Source organism: Denticeps clupeoides, chromosome 1, assembly GCF_900700375.1.
Source record: "Denticeps clupeoides chromosome 1, fDenClu1.1, whole genome shotgun sequence".
In the NCBI taxonomy this organism is placed as follows: Eukaryota; Metazoa; Chordata; class Actinopteri; order Clupeiformes; family Denticipitidae; genus Denticeps; species Denticeps clupeoides.
Window position 1 is genome coordinate 40204546 of NC_041707.1, and position 18888 is coordinate 40223433.

General features: G+C 42.0%; 2 protein-coding genes across 2 annotated transcripts; one reads left to right on the forward strand and one right to left on the reverse strand.

Annotated features, from left to right (window-relative positions):
* Window positions 1-1889: 1889 nt before the first annotated feature.
* Window positions 1890-14618, reverse strand: LOC114787589 (C-type mannose receptor 2-like). The gene is made up of 29 exons (XM_028975313.1): window positions 14499-14618; window positions 13807-14196; window positions 13201-13545; window positions 12610-12672; window positions 12430-12498; window positions 12274-12342; window positions 12114-12182; window positions 11960-12022; window positions 11805-11867; window positions 11646-11708; window positions 11339-11554; window positions 11041-11123; window positions 10913-10946; window positions 9271-9381; window positions 8382-8771; window positions 7784-8128; window positions 4400-4468; window positions 4246-4308; window positions 4069-4131; window positions 3889-3951; window positions 3735-3797; window positions 3556-3618; window positions 3402-3464; window positions 3247-3309; window positions 3092-3154; window positions 2935-2997; window positions 2777-2839; window positions 2184-2266; window positions 1890-2089 (listed from the first exon to the last, which is right to left on the reverse strand). The coding sequence occupies exons 1-29, from the start codon at window positions 14533-14535 to the stop codon at window positions 2021-2023; spliced, it is 3261 nt and encodes a 1086-aa protein (XP_028831146.1). The 5' UTR covers window positions 14536-14618; the 3' UTR covers window positions 1890-2020.
* A 2232-nt stretch (window positions 14619-16850) lies between these two features.
* Window positions 16851-18652, forward strand: LOC114793887 (GTPase IMAP family member 4-like). Its single transcript, XM_028986036.1, has 2 exons — window positions 16851-17022; window positions 17210-18652. Exons 1-2 carry the CDS (start codon window positions 17016-17018, stop codon window positions 18133-18135), a joined length of 933 nt encoding a protein of 310 aa, XP_028841869.1. The 5' UTR covers window positions 16851-17015; the 3' UTR covers window positions 18136-18652.
* The last annotated feature ends 236 nt before the right edge of the window (window positions 18653-18888 follow it).

Sequence of the window (18888 nt, forward strand, 5' to 3'; positions counted from 1 at the left end):
TAAAAGCTAAATGATGGTTGAATAAAATCAGGACTGAGCATGTAGCCTAGTGTGTAGTCAAAAATTGTCACCAATGTTTAATGAGTGCTCATTAATGATGAATTTAATTGTTCAGCATCCATTGTGTACAGGGTGGTCCTCTGCCACACAGCATTTTAAACGTGCGTCTAGAAGTCTTGTTTCCTAAGGTCACTGTAAAATGAATCCACTTATGACGTGTTTCAGTGGTGCCAATGATGCAGAGGTATTCCTTGCACCATGAGAGTGTGCGTTGTCATGCATGAAGATGATTTTATTATGTAAAGCATTCTTTCACCATCCCATCCATCTGGACCATCCAGGGTTGCAGGGCACTCATCAGTGATTAAGACTGCTTAAAATGAGTCTTTGTGTATTTCTGGGCCCGCTGAAGACGTTTCTGCTTGTTAGGATTGGTTTAAGCATAATTGCAAGCCAGTGGAGGAGCTACACCTTCACATTTGCTGGACTCCAGAGGCACAAGCAGCTTCAAATACATTTTTGCTGTTTTGTGAAGGCATTTTAGCTGCTGCTCTCTTAAACTGATGTATTTATCTGGCAGAAAACTTCCTCATTGAGCCTTTATCTGCTTGAACCCATCAGACACACACATCTGATCAGACTTTAGATTAAGTGAAATTTCTAATGCTTTCATTCCTTGTACAAGGCATTCAACTGTTTCATGCTTTTTGGCAGCAGACGGAACTTTTTCCTTCCCATATTTCTTGAAAATGCAGGTCTGCTTAATAATGTGCATCGTCTTTGTTCGTTAATTTGTCTTACATGGCAAACTATTTATTATTGACTGATTTCAGTGATGCAAAATGCCCTGAGACACAATACCATCCATGAGTGTAGTTGTAAAAACAAAACCTGTTTCCTCTTTGACACTTTAAATACAATTTGCATAATAATTTGGAATGTGGTGTATCTTCTCAACCTGAATTGCCAACTTCTGCAAATGACGGAGAGTTTATTTTACCCAACAATTTAATTTCTATGGTTCCAATGTGGTAAATAATATGTGGTAATAAGATGAGGATATTCTGACTTTTCAGCTACCTTGAAACAAGATAAGGTGAGTTAGGAAGGAGTTAATGTCTGTATCTTTCGATAGCATGAGGAAGGTTCTGGTGAATGCTCCTTACAAATCCCCCGCTACTTACATTTACATTTACATTTACAGCATTTATCAGATGCCCTTATCCAGAGTGACTTACAATCAGTAGTTACAGGAACAGTCCCCCTAGAGCAACTTAGGGTTAAGTGTCTTGCTCAGGGACACAATGGTAGTAAGTGGGATTTGAACCTGGGTCTTCTGGTTCATGGGCGAGTGTGTTACCCACTAGGCTACTACCACCTACTTATCTGCCCCAATGCGCTACTCTTTAAATGAGGAAGTTTTGCATCGCATCTTGTATCTTGACTAGAAAGCATTTATTTTTCTGATAGTTTTACAAACATGATCCCAAATCAGGTTTTACTGCATGTCTGTGGTAGCCAGGGAGGAGATATCATTAACACTTTATTTCAAACCTAAACTCATGTTCAGGTGTGTCCAACTAATCCAAGGTTTCAAATGTGACTATTTCTAAAGATACAAGACAAAGTACAAAAGCTGCCATGAAGGAAAATCCTGTTAAAAGCACAAACTAAAACTAATGTAATCAGATCAACGAAACATCCCCAGTTTCTTTACATTTACATTTATAGACAATAATATAATAATAAGATAACTTAATATTATTAATGAAATGGTTGCTTTTGTCTGTCCTACTAGGTGCTTGTACTATATTGACTGGGTTAAATAAAAATGCATTACAAAAAAAAAAAAGAGACTAAAATACTATTTTCATTGACTAAAACTAGACTAAAATGCTTAGATAGAATAAGACGAAAAAATCTACCATCATCGTTCAAAATGCAAATTCCTGGGATGGGAAATTTTCCAAGGAAACACTTCTACATTTACATGCGAACACAACATTAGAGAATGCAATAATCAATGAATCCTCCTTAATGTGAGACTGAAGTTGCCAGGAACGCCTCTACTTATTAGCTTCTGGCGAAGCTGGAACAGAAAGATCAGAGTCAGATGTAGTTAGGTGTGTAGATCAGGAACACAGGGTCGGCATCAGGATTTGTACAAGTCACCCCACACTCACCTTCTCCAGAAGAACGCTTATATATGAGTCTGACTGGTTCCTTTGAGAAGTGTGGAGTACGACGCTCAGTCCCACCAGGTACCCTGGAACAGCCAAGTTAAGAGAACAGCAGAGAACATCCCATGGAATTTATAGGCCTTACTCTGATAGTCTGCTAGGTGACAACAGATTGAACTCAGCAAAGCAGAGCTGAAACAATTCCTCAAATTTTTAGAATATCTTGATTTTATAAAACGAAGAGACATCGAGACTTCTTTTATTTGCTCACGTTAAACAGCATGTTCATGTTATAGGCCTAAATGACACACATTCAAAAAGGGCAAGATAAAGGGCGTCTAGTCCACCAAGCACTGCTTGGCGAGCCTGTGCAGACACCACGGTCAATGTTGATTATTGCTGAACTTTAACCTCTTCCATTACTAATGTGCCACCAGCAGAAACAGAGAATTTAACTGGAAGATCAGTTGTGGAGATGAAGGTAGAGGGTGATGGGGTTGTAGAAACTGGTTCCAAAAAAAAACATCTATACTGATCTGTACCATGTTGGAGAACAGTCCATGGAATTTAAAGCAGATTGTGAACACGGTTCCTACCCTGAGATTCTGATAGAAGATCAGTTGTGGTGATGAGGGTGGAGGATGATGGGGTTGTAGAATCTGGTTCCAATAAAAATAAAACATCCGTACTGATCTGCACCATGTTGGAGAAGAGCACATGTAACAGAAAACAGAGTGTGAACACAGTTTTTTACCCTGAGATTCTGCTGGAAGATCAGTTGTGGTGATGAGGGTGGAGGACGATGGGGTTGTAGAATCTGGTTCCAATAAAAATAAAACATCCTTACTGATCTGTACCATGTTGGAGAAGAGCCCATGGAACAGATAACAGAGTGTGAACATGGTTCCTACCCTGAGATTCTGCCGGAAGATCAGTTGTGGTAATGAGGGTGGAGGGCGATGGGGTTGTAGAATCTGGTTCCAATAAAAAAACATCCTTACTGATCTGAACCATGTTGGAGAAGAGCACATGTAACAGAAAACAGAGTGTGAACACAGTTTTTTACCCTGAGATTCTGCTGGAAGATCAGTTGTGGTGATGAGGGTGGAGGATGATGGGGTTGTAGAATCTGGTTTAAAAAAAAAAAACATCCTTATTGATCTGTACCATGTTGGAGAACAGTCCATGGAATATAAAGCAGTGTGTGAACACGGTTCCTACCCTGAGATTCTGATAGAAGATCAGTTGTGGTGTTAAGGGTGGAGGGTGACGGGTTTGTAGAATCTGGTTCCAATAAAAAAACATCCTTACTGATCTGAACCATGTTGGAGAAGAGCCCATGGAACAGATAACAGAGTGTGAACATGGTTCCTACCCAGAGATTCTGCTGGAAGATCAGTTGTGGTAATCAGGGTGGAGGGTGATGGGGTTGTAGAATCTGGTTCCAATAAAAAAACATCCTTACTGATCTGTACCATGTTGGTTGGTATTTGTGATTTTATAGTTGGAGAACAGTTAATGGAATATAAAGCTGAGTTTGAACACAATTCCTACCCTGAGATTCTGCTAGAAGATCAGTTGTGGTGATGAAGGTAGAGGGTGATGGGGTTGTAGAACCTGGTTCCAAAAAAAAAACATTTATACTGATCTGTACCATGTTGGAGAACAGTCCATGGAATTTAAAGCAGATTGTAAACACGGTTCCTACCCTGAGATTCTGATAGAAGATCAGTTGTGGTGATGAGGGTGGAGGATGATAGGGTTGTAGAATCTTGTTCCAATAAAAAAAACATCCTTACTGATCTGTACCATGTTGGTTGGTATTTGTGATTTTATAGTTGGAGAACAGTTAATGCAATATAAAGCTGAGTGTGAACACAATTCCTACCCTGAGATTCTGCTAGAAGATCAGTTGTGGTGATGAGGGTGGAGGGTGATGGGGTTGTAGAATCTGGTCCAAAAAAAAACATCCTTACTGATCTATACCATGTTGGTTGGTATTTGTGATTTTATAGTTGGAGAACAGTCCATAGAATATAAAGCTGAGGGTGAACACGATTCCTACCCTGAGATTCTACTAGAAGATCAGTTGTGGTGATGAGGGTGGAGGGTGATGGGGTTGTAGAATCTGGTTCCAATAAAAAAACATCCTTACTGATCTGTACCATTTTGGAGAAGAGCCCATGGAACAGAAAACAGAGTGTGAACATGGTTCCTACCCTGAGATTCTGCTGGAAGATCAGTTGTGGTGATGAGGGTGGAGGGTGATGGTGTTGTAGAATCTGGTTCTGAAAAAAAAAATCCTTCTGATCTTTTCTGTGTAGGTTGGTATTTGTGATTTTATTTTTGGAGAACAATACATGGAATATAAAGCACTCTGTGAACATGGTTTCTACCCTGAGATTCTGCTGGAAGATCAGTTGTGGTAATGAGTGTGGAGGGTGACAGGGTTGTAGAGTCTGGTTCCAATAAAAAAACATCCTTACTGATCTGTCCCATGTTAGATAGAATTTCAATTTTTTCGGTCTGCTCTCAGAATCAAGTCGCATTGTTTTTCGCCGGAAATGCACTAACTTGATTGGCTGAGTGGTATGACATATGTGGTCTGACTTTCACTCCACCGCTCTGTGCGTTCTTTGAAATAAGCCTCTAATAAGGTCTATAAAAGCTGCGGAAGAGACAATAGACCCATTCCATCAGTTTATTTAATAACCGTCTGTTTATGAGACAGCTTCTGGGTCTGGATCCATCAACTTATCGTGGTGGAGGAGTTTGAGAGTCTTAATGATCCTAGGAGCTGTGTTGTTCTGGGCACTTGGTGCCCCTGGTAGGGTTTCCTATGATAAATTTGGTCTTTGGTAAAGGGTGAGACAAAGAACGGTTCAGAAGATCTTTTATGGCAGAAAGAACAAAGAGCAAGTGTACTCCAGAGCAAATGTACCTGGAGCCAGGCCTAGGAGCCTGAACCGGATACAAGGGCTCATCCAACTGTGAACCCACCACCCACAGGAAGAACATGAAGGGTCCGGTGCAATGTGGATCGGGTGGTAGACTGAGGTGGGAGATTTGGCGGTCCGATCCCCGGACAAGGAAACTGGTTATTGGGACAAGGAATGTCACCTCTCTGGTGGGGAAGGAGCAAGACCTTGTGGAAGCTGTTGAGTGGTAACGGCTAGACATAGTTGGACTCAACTCAACACATAGCATTATCTCTTTAACCAAAGTCTTGGTTGGACACTCTCCTTTGCTGGAATTGCTCCGGGTGGGGTTGACTTTATTTTGTTAACCCTAAGACTCTCAGCCTGTTTGTTGGGGTTTACTCTGGGGGACAAGAGGGTAGCTTCCCTGCACATTCTGGTCGGGTAACGGGTCCTGACTGTTGTTTCTACTTATGCGCCAAATAACAGCTCAGAGAACCCACCCTTTTTGGAGTCCCTGAGACGAGTTCTAGATAGTGCTCCGATTGGGGACTCCATTGTTCTGCTGGGGGACTTCAATGCTCACTTGGGCAATGACAGCATGACCTGGATGGGCGTGATTGGGAGGAACGGCCTGCCAGATCTGAACTTGAGTCGTGTTTCGTTATTGGACTTCTGTGCAAGCCGCTGTTTGGGCATAACAAACACCATGTTCGCACTTAAGGATGCCCATCGGTACACTAGGTACCAGTGCAACCTAGGTCACAGGTCGATGATTGACTTTGTAGTCGTATCATCTGACCTGCGACCATATGTTTTGGACACTCGGGTGAAGAGAGGAGCGGAGCTGTCAACTGATCACCACCTGGTGGTGAGTTGGATCAGATGGCAGGGGAAGATGCCACATAGACCTGGCAGACCCAAACATAAAGTAAAGGTCCCGCTGGGAATGCCTGGCAGAAGAACCTGTCACGAATGTCTTCAATTCCCACTTCCGGCTGAGCTTTGACCATGTCCTAACAGCAGTGGAGGACATGGACCTTGTCCGAATGGACCTTGTTCCGCTCTGCAATTGTTGAGGTGGCTGTTGCTAGCTGTGGTCGCAAGGTAGCCGGTACCAGTCGTGGCGGTAGCCCCCATACCCACTGTGGACACCAGAGGTTAGTGGAGCTGTCAGGCTGAAGAAGGAGGCCTAGACGGCATGGCTGGTCTGTGGGTCTCCAGAAGCAGCAGACAGGTACCGGACGGCCAAGCGAGATACAGCAGTGGCAGTCGCGAAGGCAAAATCTCGGGCAAATCTCGAGTTCGGTGAGGCCATGGAGAAAGACTACCGACTGGCTCCAAAGAGGTCCTGGGTATCTTATGGCTGTGGATGTTGTAGGGCAGTTGTGGTTGACAGGCCTCTGCAACATTGCGTGGACATTGGGGCCAGTTCCGGTGGAGTGGCAGACTGGGGTGGTGGTCCCCATTTTTAAGAAAGGGTACCAGAGGGTGTGTTCCAACTATAGGGGGATCACACTCCTCAGCCTCCCTGGAAAGGTCTACTCCAAGGTACTGGAGAGGAGGGTCGATAGTTCAATCTCAGATTGAGGAGGAGCAATGTTGTGTTTGTGAGGGTTGGACTCCGTCAGGGCTGCCCTTTGTCACCGGTTCTGTTCATAACCTATATGGACAGAATTTCTAGGCGCAGCCGTGGTGTGGACGGTGTCGAGTTTGGTTGCAGGAGAATCTCGTCTCTGCCTTTTGCAGATGATGTGGTCCTCCTAGCTTCATCAGGCTCTGACCTCCAGGTCTTCCTGGGTAGGTTCGCAGCCGAGTGTGAAGCGACTGGGATGAGGATCAGCATCTCCAAATCTGAGACCATGGTTCTCGACCAGAAAAGTGTGGCTTGCCAACTCCGGGTCGGGAGAGAGTTCCTGCCTCAAATGGAGGAGTTTAAGTATCTCGGAGTCTTGTTCACGAGTGAGGGAAGAAGGGAGCAGGAGATCGACAGGCGGATTGGGACAGCGTCTGCAGTGATGCGGACCCTGAACAGACCTTTTCTGAGCCAGAAAGTAAGGCTCTCAATTTACCAGTCGATCTACATCCCAATCCTCACCTATGGTCATGAGCTTTGGGTAATGACCAAAAAAACAAGATTGCGGATACAAGCAGCCAGAGTAGAACCACTGCTCCTACACATCGAAAGGAGCCAGTTGAGGTGGTTTGGGCATCTGGTCAGGACGCCTCCCTGGGGAGGTGTTTCGAGCATGTCCTGCCGGCAGGAGGCCCCCGGGTTAACCCAGGACCTGCTGGAGAAATGATATCTCCAGTCTGGTCTGTGAACGCCTTGGGATCCTGCCGGAGGAGCTGGAGGAGGTGGCTGGGGAGAGGGCTGTCTGCGATTCCCTACATGGGATGCTGGCTCTGCGACCCAGACCCGGATAAGCAGAGGATGACGAGGATGAGGACAAGGACTTTCTTTACCTTCTGAACCTGAACATCTGAACTGGTGACACATGTGACCATGCTTGTCTTGGTGCCCCTTCCAAGTCCATGTAAAAGGGGAGGTAATTTAGGGGACCCATGCACCAAAAGACCTATATTAGGAGCCCAGGATTTGGAAAGACTAAACCAAAAAATTGGACTGAGGTCAGTGGACAATCCAAAACCCAGCATTGTATTATCAAGACCAATTAAACTTACCAGCATAGCAGAAAAATGGGAGTAAGAAGGTGCAGTAAAGGTCATTCCAATATCCAGGATAGCCATTATAGATGTAGATTTGTCCACAGTTTTCTGACCTCCCCAAATTGTTATTTGGTTCCCCAGGAGCCCAGAATGTGAAGGACAGGCTGCTTTTGTCAGACCATTTCCATGTGTCTCTGAAGAGTCCGATCCAGGCGTCTCCTCCTGTTGGTATAAGACTCTGGATCTGTTGGTTCTCAGCATCGTTCCTCACGCTGGCCAGGTCTGTGTAGTTCTGCCTACAGAAGCTCTGAGCTTCAGTCCAGCTTTTGGCCTCACTGATGAAAATAAAACCACTGGCTTCTGTTGAGGCAAAATCCATAAATGAGAGAACACCATCAACATACTGTGCAGGGTACTAGAGGTAGGTTCAATTATCATTTAACTCCGTAAAAGATCAGTTTTGGATGGCTGGGACCCACCACAGGGTGCACACACCGTCCAATCACACTCTCACACCAGTGGCAAATTCAAGATTGCCAAATCCTATCCAAATGCTTGAAGTTGAAGACTTCAACATAATAACAAAGAGGGAATTGCACGTGATGAAACTCACCGCCATAACAAATGAAGGGTATCACTTCCTCGCAGTTTAAATCGTCCCACGAACCGTCGCTCAGCATCCGAGCACAAGCCTGGTGACCCTGGTAATTATCCGGCTGCCCAGACCCCCAGTTCCTGTACTGGACATTTGACTGGGTGTAGAAATTGCTGTTATTTAGTGACCATCTCCAGCTGTTTATGTCGTTGTACAGACCAATCCAGAACCATCCAGTATAACCCTGGTTAGTAGCAAGACTAAAAATCGTGTTATCGTCATCCAGGTTCTCGATGGTGGCCAAGTCTATGTATTTTGTCCGGCAGTAATTCTGTGCATCGTACCAGGTCATGAAGTCCCTACTCATGATATACTGATATGGAGAACAAGCAGAGAAGATCAAGAAACCTGTCGTACAGAGTTAAAAATGAGTGACAATTCACCTTTGGTCAACATTCTTTGCAAAAGACTTCCAAATTTCATGAATTTATCAGTGAGGACTGTGAACCAAAAAGATCTGAATAAACACTAAATTCTAAATTTCCTGAGGGATTGATAAAGATGTACAGACCCTGTATACAAGTCAATTAAAGAGATCTGAAACTATTCTACATTACAGTGTAGAGCAGGAACGCTGCCTGATCTTCATACAGTACAGGCCAAACATTTGGACACACCTTCTCACTCAATTTGTTTTCTTTATTTTCATGACCATTCCACACGTGTTCATTCATAGTTTTGATGCGTTCAGTGAGAATCTACCAATGTAAATGGTCATAAATATAAAGAAAACACATTGAATGAGAGAAGCTGTGCCCAAATCTTTGGCCTGTACTGTATATCCCAGCCTAATGCTCAGAAGAACATGATTCAAAAGACACATTTTCTTCCCACCTCTTCTTCTTACCTTGCAGCAGGATAAGATGTGAAATCAAGCAGTCCATGTCAGCAGGTGCCTTATAATGATGATTAAAACCCTCGTCCAGCTCCTTTATACTTACTGAACGATGAGGAAACTCTGATTCGGAATTCCAAAAATCCGGAGATATGAGATCAAGTTTGGCTGCATGACAGACAGAGTCTGTGGATGCAATCTGGCTGTTGGCTGCTTCCCTGTGGGGGGGTTTCAGGTCCACAAATTAAAACCTCTGAAGGAACAAGTTCATGTGAGCTGCTTAATCTTCTTGACTCTCTCCTCCATGTGAACTCTTGTTGGGAGTCTATGAAAGTAAGTGAGGTCCATGTCGAATCAATTGACAGTTAGAAGTGACGTGAAATGCATGTGAATTTGTGGTAATCTTTCATTATGTTCATTGAAAATGTGATGTAAAAATTAATTACATAAAATGAATCTTTGTGTATTTCTGGGCCTGCTGAAGCCGCTTTTCGCTGCTTTGTAATGGCGTTTTAGCTGTTGCTCTCTTAATCTGAAGTGTTTATCTGGCAGAAACTTTCCTCATTATACCTTCATCTGCTTGAACCCATCAGCCACACATCTCTGATCACACTTTAGATTAAGTGAAATATCTAATGTTTTCATTCCTTGTACAAGTCATTCAACTATTTCACGCTTTTTGGCAGCAGACGGAACCTTTTTTCTTCCCATATTGCTTTAAAATCTGCTTAATAATGTGCAACGTTTTGCTAATTAGTTTTTGCTTCAATTAATTTGTCTTACATGGCAAACTATTTATTGCAAGTGTCCGAAATGTCTGATTTCAGTGATGCAAAATGCCCTGAGACACAATACCATCCATGAGTGTAGTTTTAAAAACACAACCTGTTTCCTTTTTGACACTTTAAATACAATTTGCATAATAATTTGGAATGTGCTGTATCTTTCAATGGCATGAGGAAGGTTCTGGTGAATGCTCCTTACAAATTCCCTGCTACTCCTCTGCCCCACTGCGCTACGTTTTAAATGAGGAAGTTTTGCATTGCATCTTGTATTTATCTTCACTAGAACGCATTTGTTTTTCTGCTAGTTTTAAAGACATGACGTACATCAGGTTTTTCGGCATGTCAGTGGTAACCAGGGAGGTGACACAGATATCAATAAGACTTTATTTCAATCCTAATCTCTCATGTTCAGGTATGTCCAACCAATCCAAGGTTTCAAATGTGACTATTTCTAAAGGTACAAGACAAAGTACAAAAGCTGCCATGAAGAAAAATCGTGTCAAAACACAAACTAATCCATGTAATCAGATCAACGAAACATCCCCAGTTTCTTTACATTTACATTTAAAGGCAATAAAATAATAAGATAACCTGATTTTATTTATGAAAACGTTGCTTTTGTCTGTCCTACTAGGTGCTTGTAGTATATTGAATGGGTTAAATAGAAATGCATTACTAAAATAAAGAGACTAAAATACTATTTTCATCGACTAAATCTAGACTAAAATGCTAAGATAGAATTCGACTAAAATAGAAAATTTCCCAGGAAACACTACCCTTTTCGTGTAGAAAGAAGACATTTATATATGAACACAACATTAGCCAATGCAATAATCAATGAATCCTCCTTAATGTGAGACTGAAGTCACCAGGAACGCCTCTACTTATTAGCTTCTGGCGAAGCTGGAACAGAAAGATCAGAGTCAGATGTGGTTAGGTGTGTAAATCAGGAACACAGTGGTGCCATCAGGATTTGTACAAGTCACCCCACACTCACCTTCTCCAGAACAACGCTTATATCTGAGTCTGACTGGTTCCTTTGAGAAGTGTGGAGTATGGCGCTCAGTTCCACCAGGTACCCTGGAACAGCCAGGTTAAGAGAACAGTGGAGAACATCCCATGGAATTTAAAGGCCTTACTCTGAGTCAGCTAGATGACAAAAGATTGAACTCTGCAAAGCAGCGTTGAAACCATTCCTCAAATTATTAGAATATCTTGATTTTATGAAAAGCTTAAGGCATTCCTTATAAAATCAAGACTTCTTTTACTTGCTCATGTTAAACAGCATGTTCATATTATAGGCCTAAATGACAGGCATTCCAAAAGGGCAAGATAAAGGGTGTCTAGTCCACCAAGCACTGCTTGGCGAGCCTGTGCAGACACCACGGTCATTGTTGAATATTGCTGAACTTTGACCTCTTCCATTGTTAATGTGCCACCAGCAGAAACAGAGAATTTAACTGGAAGATCAGTTGTGGTGATGAGGGTGGAGGGTGATGGGGTTGTAGAATCTGGTTCCAATAAAAAAACATCCTTACTGATCTGTTTCATTTTGGAGAACAGTCCATGAAATTTAAAGCAGATTGTGAACATGGTTCCTACCCTGAGATTCTGATAGAAGATCAGTTGTGGTGATGAGGGTGGAGGATGATGGGGTTGTAGAATCTGGTTCCAATAAAAATAAAACATCCTTACTGATCTGTATCATGTTGGAATAAGAGCACATGTAACAGAAAACAGAGTGTGAACACAGTTTTTTACCCTGAGATTCTGCTGGAAGATCAGTTGTGGTGATGAGGGTGGAGGGTGATGGGGTTGTAGAATCTGGTTTTAAAAAAAAAAACATCCTTACTGATCTGTACCATGTTGGAGAACAGTCCATGGAATATAAAGCAGTGTGTGAACACGGTTCCTACCCTGAGATTCTGCTAGAAGGTCAGTTGTGGTGATGAGGGTGGAGGATGATGGGGTTGTAGAATCTGGTTCCAATAAAAAAACATCCTTACTGATCTGAACCATGTTGAAGAAGAGCCCATGGAACAGATTACAGAGTGTGAACATGGTTCCTACCCTGAGATTCTGCTGGAAGATCAGTTGTGGTGATGAGGGTGGAGGCTGACGGGATTGTAGAATCTGGTTCTGATAATAAAAATAAAACATCCTTACTGATCTTTACTGTGTTGGAGAAGAGCCCATGGAACCGAAAACAGAGTGTGAACATGGTTCCTACCCTGAGATTCTGCTAGAAGATCAGTTGTGGTGATGAGGGTGGAGGGTGACGGGGTTGTAGAATCTGGTTCTGATAAAAAAAAAAATCCTTACCGATCTGTTCAATGTTGGAGAACAGCCCATGGAATATAAAGCAGATTGTGAACATGGTTCCTACCCTGAGATTTTGCTGGAACATCAGTGGTGGTGATGAGGGTGGAGGGAGACGGGGTTGTAGAATCTGGTTCTGATAAAAAAAACAGCCCTTTCGATCTTTTCCATGTTGGTTGGTATTTGTGATTTTATTGTTGGATAACAGTCCATGGAATATAAAGCACTCTGTGAACATGGTTCCTACCCTGAGATTTTGCTGGAAGATCAGTTGTGGTGTTCAAGGTAGAGGATGATGGGGTTGTAGAATCTGGTTCAAATAAAAAACATCCTTACTGATCTGTTTCGTGTTGGAGAAGAGCCCATAGAACAGAAAACAGAGTGTGAACATGGTTCCTACCCTGAGATTCTGATAGAACATCAATTGTGCTGATGAGAGTGGGAGAGTTAGAGGGAGAGGGGCGTGCCACTAAAATTGAAAGTGGTCCAGCTAAAGGAAATTCGTAATCTATAACTGTTTACTGTGATATATTTAAGTAGTGTATTTGTTGAATCAGCAGTAGATGCAACTGATACCTGACAGTCAAATCATATTAATTCAGTACAATTCAAATACATTTTTAAAATGTAGACCTGAGTTTCAATGTAAGAGAAAATAATTAAAATGTTAAAACTGTGCATTTTGAAATGCACATGTAAAAGGGGAGGTGATTTAGGGGACCCATGCACCAAAAGACCTATATAAGGAGCCCAGGATTTGGAAAGACCAAAAAATTGGACTGAGGTCAGTGGACAATCCGAAACCCAGCATCGTATTATAAATACCAATTAAACTTACCAGCATAGCAGAAAAATGGGAGTAAGGAGGTGCAATTAAGGTCATTCCAATTTCCAGGATAGCCATTATAGATGTAGATTTGTCCACAATTTTCTGACCCCCCCAAATAGTTATTTGGTTCCCCAGGAGCCCAGAATGTGAAGGACAGGCTGCTTTTGTCAGACCATTTCCACGTGTCTCTGAAGAGTCCGATCCAGGCGTCTCCTCCTGTTGGTATAAGAATCTGGATCTGTTGGTTCTCAGCATCGTTCCTCACGCTGGCCAGGTCTTTGTAGTTCTGCCTACAGAAGCTCTGAGCTTCAGTCCAGCTCTTGGCCTCACTGATGAAAATAAAACCACTGGCTTCTGTTGAGGCAAAATCCATAAATGTCCATAAAACAGAACACCATCAATATACTGTGCAGGGTACTAGAGGTAGGTTCAATTATCATTTAACTCCATAAAAGATCAATTTTGGATGGCTGGGACCCACCACAGGGTGCACACACCGTCCAATCACACTCTCACACCAGTGGCCAATTCAAAAATGCCAAATCCTATCCAAATGCTTGAAGTTGAAGACTTCAACATAAGAACAAAGAGGGAATTGCACGTGATGAAACTCACCGCCATAACAAATGAAGGGTATCACTTCCTCGCAGTTTAAATCGTCCCACGAACCGTCGCTCAGCATCCGAGCACAAGCCTGGTGACCCTGGTAATTATCCGGCTGCCCAGACCCCCAGTTCCTGTACTGGACATTTGACTGGGTGTAGAAATTGCTGTCATTTAGTGACCATCTCCAGCTGTTGATGTCGTTGTACAGACCAATCCAGAACCATCCAGTATAACCCTGGTTAGTAGCAAGACTAAAAATCGTGTTATCGTCATCCAGGTTCTCGATGGTGGCCAAGTCTATGTATTTTGTCCGGCAGTAATTCTGTGCATCGTACCAGGTCATGATGTTCGAAATCATGATATACTGATATGGAGAACAAGCAGAGAAGATCAAGAAACCTGTCGTACAGAGTTAAAAATGAGTGACAATTCACCTTTGGTCAACATTCTCTGCAAAAATCTTTGCTTCAAAATTTCAGGAATTAAATACGTCCCGAAAGGGTTTCATTTATCAGTGATGGCTGTGAACCAAAAAGATCTGAATAAACACTGTTCTACTAAATTTCCCGAGGGATTGATAAAGATCTACAGTAACAGTGTAGACCAGGAACGCTGCCTGATCTTCATAAAGTACTTCCCAGCCTAATGCTCAGAAGAACATGTTTCAAAAGACAAATTTTCTTCCCACCTCTTCTGCTTACCTTGCAGCAGGATAAGATGTGAAATCAAGGAGTCCATGTCAGCAGGTGCCTTGTAATGATGATAAAAACCTCGTCCAGCCTGATTATACTTACTGAACGATGAGGAAGCTCTGATTCTGAATTCCAAAAATCCGGAAGTATGAGATCAAGTTTGGCAGCATGGCAGCCAAGTAAAACCTCTGAAGGATCAAGTTCATGTGAGCTGCTTCTTGACTCTCTCCTCACGTGAACTTTTGTTGGGAGTCTATGAAAGTCAGTGAGGTCCATGTCGAGATTTTATCATGACACTGGATAAATCAAGTGAGTTAGAAGTGACATGAAATGCATGTGAATTTGTGAAAATGTGATGTAAAAATTAATTACATTTGACAACTAAAGCTTTATGTTAAAAAAAATTAATTAACTGACTGATATTTTATTTAATTATCCTCAATTACGCGAGTGATGTGACATTCATTTTTAATCCCAGTGAGGATTTTTACCTTTTGAACTGTAAACTTCAAGTTCTGTCAACCTCTTCACTTAAAAATAAAAAACAAAATCCTGCTGCAGGTTTTTATTATTTTCACCTGATTTATTCACTGTTTGGAACACTTATGAGTTTAGAAAGTAATCTGATGACTGTTCTGATGAATGCACAGCGCCACCTGGTGTAAAGAAGGGACTTCAATCCAGAGTACAGGTGAAATGTCCCAATTCTTCCCCACATTCTATAACTTGTCACGTGCAATGGCACCAGGTTTGTTCAGAAGTGTGTTCAGCTACTAGATCTTTCATCGGATTACAGTTCCATATCAACTTCCATACTGGAAACTTACATTTTTAGCAAAATATAGCAATAACAGTACACCCATGACATGCTATATCCCATAGTTCTTTACATTCTATTTTTTTAGAGGGTCTGTTGCCCCAAAGAAAGTGCTTTTAAGAAATATTGTAAATTAATACATATTAATTTATTCTCCATTGAAATATTAATGTAAAGTGATTTGTTGGCTTACATCTGACATGCTGCCATTTTTTTGTCCAGAAAACAGGTAGACACGAAAAGTTGCAGAGTTAATTTAATTCAAGCACTTCTACTGTGTAGATCATCTTTAAATCTTGCAGCAGACGATGTATCTTGACATCCTTCTACAATTCGGCACAGTTTGCTCAAACGTCTGTATGGTTGTGCAAACTCTCATTTGGACAAGCCGGATTCAATTTTTAACAATAAGTACTTTGGACTGATGACCTTATTTGGTCATAAAGACAGCACTTTACATGGTAAATAGAAATCATGCTGTGTGTCTGTGTGTAGTTCAGGGACTGGGGTTCCTGTTAAAGTCAAGGGTCGTGTCAGTTCAACACATAATCAACAAATTCATCAGTCTCATGCTTGAAGTTATTAATAAGCACATCAATGACAAAATGAACATGGGCTTCCATGCAGAGGGAGAAGCAGAACGTTCCGTACTATGAGATGATTTGAAGCAGGCTGTCCATGCTCCACAGCCATCTAGTTTAACTGAAATAAAAGATTTTATATGGAAGAATGGTCAAAAATACCCATATGCTCTTATATTTTCAAACCGAGGTTCAATTACATTCTCTGTTGGGGTGCCCACATTTATCCACCAATATAGTTTAGGCATCATGCTTTTCAGTGCGTATTGATTTCTTGTGAGCTGAACAGAAACTGTTAATCACATCATAAGGAAAAAATTCATAAATGAGCAGAAAACTCCAACAGCTTACACTGACCTCTGACCTTTTCTCCAAATGTCCCTCACTGAGACAAGCAAAGAAACAGTCAAGAAGATCAAGCATCACAGAGGAACTTGTGGAGCTGTTTCAGGACCTGAAACGCCCACCTCTGGTCAGCCTTGTAAAAGCTGGGACTTTTACCATGTTGAAATGTTGAAAAAGGCACCTATTAAAAATAGGCTTGAGGAACAATTAAATCAAATATATTTGAAATTTGCCTAATGACAAATATCTCAAACTTTTGTCAGGGGCCTAAAATCTTTTCAAACCCACTTTACCGATGTTTGTCAGGACGGGAATGTGTTTTTTAAGTGTTTTTACAGTCTAATTGTTTTATATTTATTAGCTGAGGAACGGATGATCGTGCTGCTTGGTGAAACTGGACAGGGTAAAAGCAGCCCTGGAAACACCATCCTGGGCAAACTGGTCTTCACTGTGAAGGACAAGCCCTGCTCTGCAGACCATGGTATTCAGAGTTTAATGGAAACCGCATTTTTGTGACACCTGCTGTAAATGCAGAGTGCAGCAGTGTTTTGTCAGTTTGGTCACGTGCCACACCCTTCCTCACGCTGACTCCGCCCACTCAGTTCCTGGCGCGCTACCCTGCTTTATGGCGCACGTTACTTAAACTGACTCACGTTACAGGATCCGTGTCTTCTGTCTGATCTTTACGTTTAAAAGACGGGTCGAAACCCATATCTGTCATTTTCTGGACTGTGGTTTTACATCTGGAAATACATCTCTGTCCTGCTCGTGGCAGTGAAAACGATGGATTGTAAGTTTGGTGACATTTCAATGACTTTTTGACAAACTTTTTTACTTTCGGTTTTCATTCGGTGCTGTTAGTTGATGGTAAGAAAGAGAGACAAAATTCAATAAATGTAATAAAATTCTTAAGTTGGATCCATTTTCATATTGCATTTGACTTGTTAAATATTTTATTGATTAAGTTTCTTTTCCAGGCAAAGAAATGAGGATTGTTCTGCTTGGTAAGAAAGGTAACGGTAAGAGCAGCACTAGGAACACCATCCTGAGAGAGAACCTGTTCACCGTGACGTCAGGACCAAACTTTCCAAACTACAGAAGTGGAACAGAGCAGAAGATTCTCAACAGGAAGCAAATTCAGCTCACCGACACACCTGGACTTTTTGATCCTGACTCACCTGAGGAGAAACTGAAGTCAGAGATATCGAGGAGTATCACTGAATGTTCTCCAGGACCCCATGTGTTCCTCATTGTGCTCAAAGTAGAAAGGTACACAGCACAAGAGAAGGAAGTGGTGGAGAAGATCACAACGTTGCTTGGTGAAGGTGTCTTCAGATACAGCGTGGTTCTTTTCACTCATGGTGATCAGCTGGAAGAACATCAGACCATTCAGGACTTTGTCGACCAGAGCGTTGAGCTGAAGAAACTCATGCAGAAGTGTGGAGGTCGCTGTCATGTGATTGACAACAGATACTGGAACAAAAATTATGAAAACAGAAGTAACAGAGTTGAAGTGGAGAAGCTGCTGAACGCCATGGAGCAGATGGTGGATCAGAACGGTGGAGACCACTACACAATTGAGATGCTGCAGGAGGTGGAGGAAGTCAGGAAGATGAGATCAGAATTACAAACACGTCACAAGAAACTCAAAAGAACGTTTTCTAAAGTTTTGATTAAATTGCTTGGTTTTGCCTCAGGACTGGTTGTAGGAAGCTTGCTAGGTGGTCTACTGGGGTTTGCAAGAACTGCAGCTCCTGCAGTTGGAGGAATAGCAGGAGGGCTGGTGGGAGGATTGGCAGTAGATGGTACAGAAGGTCCAGCTGAAGCAGTAAAGAAGGCAGCCGGAGCAAACATGGACATTATCATTAGTTTCATAAATTACATTATCATGCGTCGCGGATGAGATGAGGCATAGAAGCTCGACATTTTTACGGTAATGGGGTTTATTTAACAGGGAAAACAAATAAGCACGAAACAAAAGTCCATTAGCAACGTGACTGCTTCTTCAGAACACCTTAAAGTGAGGCCACGTTAAACGTGTCCACGTCCATATAAAAGCCTGATCACTCTCGCAGTGCCTGGCCATGACATACATAACAAATAGGAGATAAATACGTTCAACTAGATTAAAATTTTTTGTTGGTCATCTTTAGTGCCCCAAAATCTGATCTAAATCTAAGATGAAAAAAAATAATGATAACGTAACACCTCACTAACACATCTGCTCTGCTTTAATCCCGATGATGTGTGTTTCTTTCACAGCCTGATTCACATGATGTGATTGGTTATTCCAATGACAGTGATGTATACTAGAGGGATTTGACCGGATAGAAGCCAATTTCGGCCTCTATCATTATTCTTCATTTTCAGTGCAGCTGAAATGTCCTGTTCCAATAAAATGAACTTGATGATTCCTTAAATCTGTTGTAGTGTTAATTTAAGAAAAATCACTTACGTGTTATGACTGATGGAACTATATTGCCCGTCAGGGACAAATAAAGTTCTTTGAATTGAATGGACGGCGCAAGAGACAAGTGACATATTTCGTTTTTTTATAATAAATGCAACACAAATTGAAACAATAAACATGCCAATGTTAACAGCACATTACATGTCCTGATGACAACAGAGTAGAAGCTGTTGTTTAGTCTGTTTC

Excerpts from the sequence above, each read along its gene's own strand:
- LOC114787589 (XM_028975313.1), bottom strand. The coding sequence starts at position 14,535 with ATGGACTCCTTGATTTCACATCTTATCCTGCTGCAAG. Across the intron at positions 4,309-4,399 it reads TCTTCCAGCAGAATCTCAGG|ATTCTACAACCCCATCACCC; the intron begins GTAGGAACCATG and ends TATTGGAACCAG. Across the intron at positions 2,840-2,934 it reads TCTTCCAGCAGAATCTCAGG|ATTCTACAACCCCATCATCC; the intron begins GTAAAAAACTGT and ends TATTGGAACCAG.